The sequence below is a fragment of the Microtus ochrogaster genome, chromosome 15 (genome assembly GCF_000317375.1).
Source record: "Microtus ochrogaster isolate Prairie Vole_2 chromosome 15, MicOch1.0, whole genome shotgun sequence".
Taxonomy (NCBI): Eukaryota; Metazoa; Chordata; class Mammalia; order Rodentia; family Cricetidae; genus Microtus; species Microtus ochrogaster.
Window position 1 is genome coordinate 15,020,673 of NC_022017.1, and position 9,830 is coordinate 15,030,502.

Consider the following 9,830-nt stretch of genomic DNA (forward strand, 5'->3'; position numbering starts at 1 on the left):
TGCCACTGATGTTGGAGATACCATCTCTCCTGGGTGTCCTCCTTGGAGTGCCCACCGCAGGTTCATGGCACTTGAGCTGCCTGGCTCGCGGCTTATCTGCAGTGTCCTGAACCTGGCTAGCAGCCTGAAAATCCTTGGAGAGTTTAGGCCTGCAGGGGGAGGCCCTCCCTTCTCTCCCGGTTCATCCAGGGTTTGTTTCAATCTGTCTGCATACACCCTCGCTGCCACCAGGGGGCCTCGCTAACACACAAAGCCCGGACTCTGGTTCCATTCAGCCTGGGTGAGGGCTTCCTCCCCCACTGACCCACAACCCCTTGCTCTCGAGGGATCTTGAACTACACAACCTTCTCTCCCGTTGCCCAGTTCTGGAAGAGCCTCTCCAAATACGTGAAGGGACTTCTCTGATCAGACGCCCGTGTCCTGTTCTGGATGCCTCAGCCGGCTGCCTCCCTGGACTGAGTCACTGCCCATTGTTGGCCCACTCTGTGCTGCTGGACAGCCTCCTGACTCTTCCTGTGTCCCAATCCTTCCCTCTGCTAGCAGACCAACCCCTAGTCCTGTGGGCACTTGCCTTCCTAAAGCAGCCAGGGCTGAAATTCCTTCCAGCAGAGAGCGCCCTTCTCCCCACCCCTCACCCCTGGCCTTTGCCTTCTATTTAGCCGGCAGAACACAGCAAGTGTGTAGGCCTTTTAAAAGGATGATTATGTCCTTCTTCATCGCTTTCTCTTCCCTGCTAGCTGAAATGCATCTATCTTGGGCTGTGAGGCAAAGTTATTAAAAAAAAGAAAGAAAAAGAAATAAAAGGATGATCTAAAAGCCTGCCACCCGAGCTTCTAGCCTTCCCAGCTCCAGGCTGGTAACTTTCTTCTTGTCGGCCTGAGAGTCCTTACTACACGATGATCCAGCTGTGAGCTTTTGATGTGTGGAGCTGAACCTCACTGTCCTAAGACATGCTATGTAGCCCAAGCTGGCCTAGAATTTGGGGTCTCCCACCTAGGCCTCTTGAGCTGCAGGAACTGCAAACGTGGCCTCATGATATCATCATTCCTTTTCTTGTGTTTGACAAGATAGAGACGCGCTGTGAGCTGTGAGGGGTGAGCCGGTGTGATGTAGAGAATCCTGTACTCCTCACACTCGAGCCTCAGGGCAGCCTGAAGGAGGTTCACACAGGGAAACACACCCAGCAGGACAGCACTGCTTGAGGCTCACATGGGGAGCAAATCCCTGTATCTCCTGGCTTGTTGCTCTGCTCAGTGGTCTAGAGGATGAGGCCCAGGCCTACAGTAAAGTCACCCCTCCCAAAGCAGAGAGAGCAGGGAAGGAGGGAAGGGGCTGAGTCCCAGGAAAGGCCCCGTCTGAGCTGAGCTTTCCATCCCTGAATGTGGCCTCTGACTCAAGTCCTCAGTCTTCAGATACCACCTGGTAGCCAGCCCAAGATGGCATAGAACTCCCCATGTAGCTGAAGATGACTGTGGACTGAGTCTCCTGCCTCAGCCTCCTTGGTGCGGTATTACCGTACACAACCACAGCTGGCCACACCTCTGGAGTCTACATGGAACACACTGGTCTCCAGCTATGACTAGGGGACCCACATATGACAGGATCTTGTAATACCCTCAGGAAAACCTCGAGGTGGAAGGTGGACCCCTGGCCATTCCCACCGCCCCAGAAGGCAAAGCCAGGACAAACCACAAGCACACACGTGAGGAGTTTCAAGGACTGCTGAAGCCCAGGTGATGTACATTGGTGAGGAGGCCTGGACAGTGCTCTGCAGGCTCCAGGACCTGGGCTCTAGGAAGTCCATTCCTTCTGGGCTCAACTCCGGGATGGTCCCCAAGCAGGGACAGCCCTAGGCTGGATAAGTCCTGCTTTCCAGGCTTAGGCTGTAGTTCCTCCTCAACACAGCTGGTTTACAGGGACAGCCAGGGACTTCGGCTGGGGACCCGCAGGCTTCTTGAGCGCTCACTCCCCGCTATGCCTGGCTTTTCCAGTCATCCGGCGGCGCTGGGTCTTGCTGGTACGAGTGGCACTAGGAGGTTTCTTGGTGGAGTCCTGGGCCCGCCGAGGGTGTTTCCTTTTGACCTTTTTCCGGCCGTGCACATGCAGCGTGGCTGTGAGGGAGGAGATGCTACGGGGGAAGTGGAGCTGACTCAGCTAAGCAGAATGGGAGAGAAGCTGGGACAAGCTCCCCACACATCTCAAACTCTGCCTGGTCTGGCTCCACAGAGCCGGGCAGACCCCCGCCCCTGCCCCCACAGCCCCTCTGGCTAGGGTAGTTCCACACATCTAGCCACTAGTGCAGATAGGAATGGGACCAGTAACTACAAGCCAGAGCTCACCGCTGGGATAGCAGGGGATCTTTAGACTTCTTGGGCAAGGCTTTAGTTGGCTTCTCCGTGGATGGCGCCTCCTCCTGGTCCCCTTGCTAGAGAAACAAAGGACAGACTGTTATAGGGAGTGGACCGGCGCATTGAGCAGTCCTGACTTCAGAAGTCTGAGCAAGGCCCAGAGAAGGCTCTGGGTAGTGCACTGTGGATGGCTCAACTGTCAACTTGACACACCCTAAAGTCATCTGGGAGAAACTGCCTACATCAAGTTGGTCTATGAACAAGCCCAAGCCTACACAGGGCGGTATCATTCCTCAGGCAGGTGGTCCTGGGCTGTATAGAAAAGCTAGCTAAGTTGAGCTAGTGAGCGAGCCTGAGCGAGCGAGCAGGATTCCTCCACAGTTTCTACCTCAGGTTCCTGTGTTGAGTTTCTGACCTCACTTCTTTCTATGATGACCTGTGACGTGGAAGTACAAGATGAAGAAATCCTTCCCTCCCTTAAGTTGTCTTGGTTATGGTGTTTGTCACACTGGCAGAAAAGAAACTAGGACACTATCTGAGAACCAGAATGACAAAGGACAGCCTGCATCCAAGCATTCACCAACAGCGACATCCGCGCAATGACAAGACTATGGGTCAGGCTTTAAAGGACATGCATAAAGCAGGCAGTGGAAGTCAGTCAGGCTGCAGCTTTCCAGGATGGAGACACTTCAACTCAGAGAATGAACTTCTCTTTGAGACAGGCCCCAGCTGGGCTCGAACTAATGATCCTCCTGCCTTCACCCTCCTTGTGTGCTTCCACGCCTGGGCCTCAGCAATGGGTGGGATTTTGCTGTTGATTTTGTGATCCTGGTGACTAGACCTAGGGTCTCACATTCTGGGCAGGCTGCATCCTCAGCCCAGAAATGCACTTTATACTGAGCTCTCTGGGAAGCTGGAGTTGACCAGCTGCACAATGAAAAGAAATAAAACATCTGGAAGAAAACACAGTGTCTGTACTGAGACCAGATTTCTTGCCTTTTTTTCTTTTTGTTTTAATTTTTAAATCCATTTATGTGTATAAATATATTGCTCGCACGTATATCTGTGCAGCACAGGCACACCTGGTGCTTGCAGAGGTCAGAAGGTGTCACATCCCTTGGAACTGGAGTAATAGATGGTTGTAAGCCATCATGTGGGTACTAGGAATTGAAGCTGGGGCTTCTGCAAGAGCAGAAAGTGTTCTTAGCCACCGAGCCTCATCTCCAGGACCCAGACTCTCCCTATCCTTTGAACATTGCACTGTAATAACTCAGCCAGGACCTTCAGGGTATTCGGATTTTGTTCTTGTATTATTTAGTGTGTGTGTGTTGGGATGGGGGTGTGACGTGCACACCCCAGGGTATGTGTAGGAGGTGAGAGAAGAACCTGTAGGAGCCAGCTCTCTATTTCCACTATGTGGAGTTCCAGAGCTCCGGGGACTGAACTCAGACCATGGAACTCTGGTGGTGGAAGCACTTTTACTCTCTATCTCGCTGGCTGGGAATTTTCTAAGTAACGAGAGGACGATTTAAAGGACAAAGGAGGACCTGTGAAGGTTCTATGTAAATAGAATAGCATTTTATTCAAAAGACTTGAATATTTGCAGAGCTGAAGGACCCTGATTATAGAAATTCCTATACAAGCCACAGAAGCAGTTTTATGTGGAGCGGAGGAATGTTTTCCTTACTGGGATGCTGTTGTTTTCAATTACTGAACAAGTCATTGAGGATGCACGACCCACATTACAAACTCACTGCCCCTGCATCTATGTGCCACAGTATGTTGCTTATCACGCAAGGGTTGTAGTCTGCTGAGCATTACCATAGCTGAACTCAGTACCAAGGACCCCACAAGGCCTCACCCCTGCATCCTCATGGTTACTCGCCCCCATATCCTGGGAGGTCTACCATGGCAACACTCAACTGACTGATGAACTGAGCTTTCAGGGGCACACTTCCTGCAGGATACCCTTGACATGGGCAGGCACTGAGCAGCCCACACAGACCAATCTACTCCTTCCTCCTTAGGGCTGTCCCGGGACCTACCTCAGGCAGGGGCAGACCTAGCAGCCGGGCCCCGGAGAGGTCCAGGTCACTAATGGTGGTCACGGTAACTGTATGGTTGGGGTGGTCATACTGCACCGACTCCGTCTTTGCTGTCACTAGCCGCTCCAGCTCATCTGCCTCCTCTGCAAGATGGACACAGACCAGTCTTCAGCCCTGGTTCAGCCACACCTCTGCAGCCTCCCTCTGAGCCCCAGAGGGATGAGGACTGGCATGCAGTGTGCTTTTCTAGAGCCCTGCCCACCCTTTGTTCCTGCACCTCCAGAGTGGTCTAGAGTCTCACCCACAGGTAAGTGTTGGAAATGACCCTCTCTTCCCTTTGTGCTCCAGCTTGTCCTTGCCCTGGAGAAACTGAGTGACAGCAAGAGCTGTTCCATCTCCAGGCTCTCTGTTCAGCCTCAATTTACAATGTGGTCTGGGTCTCCTGGTCTCTGATCCACGTGCACGTAGACTCCCCTCCCCCTTGGCCCCTACGTCACCACCAAGATCTCTTATGGCTAAGAAAATCACCCTCTATCCAGCTTTCTCCCCATTCTTCCTTATCCCCACCCGGGGACACACAAGCCCAGGCTCACTAGATGTTCTCCACAGAAGACCTTGGTGGGGGCTTACCTAGTGCCTCCTCTCTTTCGGCCAGCATCTTCAGGTATTCCTGGTGGCGCTGAAGTCAGACAGGAGGATGTGATGGTGTTAACTGTTAAACTGACAGAATCTAGGAAGGCCCAGGAGATGGGCCTCTGAGCATACCTATGGGATATTATCTTGAGGTGGGAAGACCTGCACCCTGTAGGTGGTGCTAGTCCCTGGCTGAGAAAGAGCTGAACAGCAGCATGTGTTCATCACTCTGCTTCCTGACTGGGGATGTGACGGGACCAGCCAGCTCAAGCTCCTGCCACCTTGCCTTGACTGCCTTGATGGACTGTCGTCTTGATCCCAGAGACAGAACAAGCCCTTTCTCCCATAAGCTGCTTCTGTCAAGAGTATCTCATCACAGCCACAGAAAAAGACACTAAGATAGAAATGAACACAGTGAGAATGGCCTTTCAGCACATCGGGGCAACAGCCCTGCTCACTTCCACAGTGTGAGACCACAGTTCATAGGGTAAGCTCAAGAGGAGACTCGCCCTTCACACACACACACACACACACACACACACACACACACACACACACACACACACCAGGGTCTCTACTCCTGTGACAGCTCCAGCTACGCTCACACACCATCTGCTCTGCTGCCCCTCCCCTGGTAGATGAGCCCCCACCCCTTAAACTCTCCATCCTCCTCTGTACTGCACCTCTTCCCGGAGCTTCTTCTGCTCCTGCTTCAGCCTCTGCTTTATCTCCTCAATGGCCGCCTTCTTCCGCTCCACCTTCCGCTTGTGGAAGCCTGTCAGGTACTCCCTACAGGAAGGAAGCAGGGGAGTGAGCAGAGTCGGGAGGAGACACGAGGAAAGAAGGGCTCTGGAGAAACCCTCCAGTGCCATAGGGCCAGGCTCTAACCTACCCACTAACCCCCTCTACCCTCTCAACAGCCTGTCCTTATTTTACAGATAAGGACACTGAGGGGAGACTTTTCCAGTGTCACAGAGAATGTAGTTATGGGTCATTCGATGACAAGGGTACCTTAAAAGAAATGAGTTGCTAGTCCTGGCTGGACCATCACAGAGTACTTTTGTAATCCTAAGTGGTGTAACCTACCACACACCTTTGCTGGAAGCGACAGTCTTACTACACTCTATCACTGCACATCACCACAAAATGTGTGACAGAGAATGCTGCCTCTTCCCAGGCTTCTTTCTCCTGAGTACCTACTTCACCTGCGTTTCTTTCCCCTTGGTGGATACACACAACGCCAGGTCGTCGAGAGGAGACACAGAGCAGGTGGACGCTGCGTCCACACCGGTAGGAGTCGTCCCTAGTGGGGCTTTCCAAGAACGCCTTCACCCAGACCCCAAAACTCTTTCATTGAACCAACACCCAGTCCTCAATGACATGCGACCCCTGAATCCACCGGTGGGGTGGGATCTAGGGGTGTCCCCCACCTTCCCGACTCTTGCTTCCTCCTAGCTGGTATCTGCTGTTCCTGATTTTGTGGTTGTACTGGAGAGTTAAACCTAATTACTTTATATTGATTTGGGGACAGGGACTCTACACATCGCCCAAACGCCCAGACTGGTCTTGAACTCTCTCTGTAGCCCTTGACTTTGCAATTCTCCTGCCTCAGCATCCCGGGTGGCTTGGATTATAGGTCTTCACCACCAGGCCTGGCAACTGAGGTTTCGTTTGGTGCTCTGCAATAGGGTTTTCGCAGACCCACTACAACGTGCCATCTATCCGCGGTGACACCGAAGCACAGAGGTTCAGCCTCCGGGACCCAAGCTTGGTTGGAACACAGTACGATGAGAGAATGAATGAACATAAACCTCTCTCATCCTATTCTCTCGTCGTTCGTCTACGGCAGCCGGCCGTGTGCCGCGACCATGGACCGGGCTGGACTCGAGAGGTCCAGGGCACTGCTCTGCACAGACTGGGACCTGCGAGGGTAGAGCGGGAGTCTGCATCCCGCTACGTGGGGAAAGCGGAACGAGGTCTTCAGGAACGTCCAGGGGCGGAGCCGGAAGAGCCCTCTGCGTGAACGTGCGTACCCAGGGCTTAGCTAGGCCTCTCCCGGCAGCCCGACGGGAATCGGGTTCGACCCAGCCACTCACCGCCGCTTCTCTTCATCAAAGCTGAGGACGAGCCGAGGCCGCCGGTCATCTCCATCTCGCTTCTTCTTCTTGTTGCGGCCCATTACAGCGAAGCTTCCGGCAGCGTGGCTGCCGCAAGCCTAAAACACTTCCGTGTGTAGCAGTTTCAGATTTCCGGAGAGCGCGCTTAGTGGCCTTTTTCTATAGTTCCGCCGATTTGTCTCCGCCTTTTAAAGGAGCCTCCCAACCTGTCTCTCACAGTTTTGATTCAGGTCTGAGCGATTTTCCCAAAATGGCTTCAGTGAGAACTAGGCTCCCCGATTCCATCACCTAGCCTGGCCCTAACAGGCGCTTAATATAGAGTTATTCATGAATGGCTAAAAACTACTGATCTTAGATGGGCGGCGGTGGTGTACACTTTTAATCTCAGCACTCGGGAGGCAGAGGCAGGCGCATCTCTGTAAATAAGAGGGCAGCTTGGTCAACAGAGCAAGTTCCAGAATAGCCAAGGTTACACAGAGAAAACCTGTCTCGAAAAAAACAAAAGGGGGGGAGGGGACAGATCCTAATTGAGTTCTGATGTCAATTCTTTAGTGATTTCCATAAGGAAACTATGTGGATTCGAACACTGGTACTCATCTACCAGCTGTGTGGCCCTAGAGCAATTGCCTTTTTGCTTTTAAAAGATTAAAATAGCCGGGCAGTGGTGGCACACACCCTTGATCCCAGCACCTGGCAGGCAGAGGCAGGCGGATGTCATGAGTTCAAAGCCAGCCTCGTCTCTCATAGTAAGTTCTTGGACAGCCAGAACAAAACTACATAATAGAGAGACCCTGACTCAAAAACAAACAAATAAATAAGATTTTTTAAAAAGAAGGAAAACGACCTGCCTGAGTGAGTTTATGTGTACCACAGGAGTAGAGTACCTGCAAGCCCTGAAGAAGAAGGTATCAGACCCCCTGCCACTAGATGTGGCATCACGTGGGTGTTGGGAATCAAGTCCGGGTCCTCTGCAAGAGAAGAGCTGCTAAGCCCTGAGCCGTCTCTCCAGGGTCATCTCCCCATTGTCTTCTTTTTTGTGTCTTATTGACCCATCTATAAAGTACAGATAATTGTAGCAACTTTGTGGGGTTATTGGAAAGAAGGGGTTCTAGAACTTGGGCATGCACTAGATGTCCTAGAAGGCTTGATGAAATCTAGATCCAAGGTTTGTGGTTCAGCACATATGGACAGAATATCCATTTCTAGCACATTCTCGGATGGCCCGAACACTGCTCCTGCTCACAACAATCTTTGAGAGCCACGGCAGTAGCGGCACAAGTGAGCTGCATCAGGAGTGTGTAACACAGTGCTCTGCCACACAAACCACATCCAGCTATGTGCCCCAGTTTCCCCAACTATGGAAAGGGAGTTTACCAACACACCTTCTACTATCTACCACACGCGTTTGAATGTGGGGCACTGGGTAAAATAACAGTAAACAGGGCTTTTAGCGACTCCGTTGTGCAGTTGACTTCCCCCATTCCAAGACTATGAGCATTTGGTCCTGTCAAGTGCTGAGCTGGGTGCTGAAGACATGGCTGATGCTCTTGACTCTGTAAGGCCTGTGGCCAAGTAGGTGATCGTGAGAGTACCGGGGAGGAGGCCTCTGCAGCAAGAAGCTGAGGAGGCTGCAGGAGGTCAGGACTGCCTCCAGCAACGTGGAGGGCAGGGAGGAGCCCAGAGCAAGTGATGATACACAGGGTAACAGGCAAAAAGCAGACTCTTAGGATCTAGTCCTCTTCCAGATGGAAGCCCAGAGAGCCAGTAAGCCACACATACTGAAAGCCTCCTGAATGCCAGGCACTCAGAGAGGCAAGATGTCAGTTAAGAAAGGACTGTGCTTGCCGGGTATTGGTGGCACACACATTTTATCCCAGCACTCAGGAGGCAGAGGGGGGTGGAGCTCTGTGAGTTCTAGGTCAGCCTGGTGTACAGACTGAGTTCTAGGATAGCCAGGGTGAGCCAGACCATCTTTGGTCTCCCTTCCCAGCTTCCTGGCCACTCCCACAGAAGCTGATTTGTCTGCATTTGGAAAGCAGGATGCAGACTGTGAGGGTGGTTTTCAGAAGGAGCCTCACCTACAGTAGGCATGACACCCCATAGATGTCAGGTTCCTCCTACAAGGGTCCTCTATTTGGAGACTCCATGTTGGATGCTGAGAAGTTATCTTCAAAGTGGGGGTTCCCAAACTGGGCTGTAGTTCTAGAAAGTGGAGACAGGAGGATTGGGAGTTCAAGGTCATTCTCTGACCTTCAATAGAAAATTGAAGTCCAGCCTGGGTTACTTGAGACCTCATCTAAAGAACAAGGTTTCAAGGTTCTAGACAGACATGCTTCTGAGTGGTCACTTGTGCTCCCTGAGGGTCAAGACCTCCTGCCACCCTTGGCATCTCCCCTCTGGGAAGAGGCATCGCCTGCCACACTGTACCTCATGGAGAAGCCTTGAACTACCTTCTGCTATAGGGCTCCCACCTGCACCTGCTGCTCCCTTGTCTCCTGTGGCTGCTGACTAAACAGAAGTCCTGTGGCCTGACTTGGTAAGTCCGCTTCTCCTGCTTCTCCTGCGAGCCCCTTCTCAGACTCCTCCCTCAGACTCCTCCCTTTCTGTATCATTCGCTTGATGCCTTCTGGGTGGAGGCTGTGGCCTGTGCTGCTCTTTTTTTCCTTTTTCTTTTCTCTTTCTTTCTT

General features: G+C 52.3%; 1 protein-coding gene across 1 annotated transcript; it reads right to left on the bottom strand.

Moving 5' to 3' along the window:
- Nucleotides 1-1,708: 1,708 nt before the first annotated feature.
- On the bottom strand, nucleotides 1,709-7,239 carry Nol12 (nucleolar protein 12). Its single transcript, XM_005354222.2, has 6 exons — nucleotides 7,123-7,239; nucleotides 5,710-5,815; nucleotides 5,024-5,072; nucleotides 4,394-4,536; nucleotides 2,340-2,425; nucleotides 1,709-2,128 (listed from the first exon to the last, which is right to left on the bottom strand). The coding sequence occupies exons 1-6, from the start codon at nucleotides 7,203-7,205 to the stop codon at nucleotides 1,963-1,965; spliced, it is 633 nt and encodes a 210-aa protein (XP_005354279.1). The 5' UTR covers nucleotides 7,206-7,239; the 3' UTR covers nucleotides 1,709-1,962.
- Nucleotides 7,240-9,830: the final 2,591 nt, after the last annotated feature.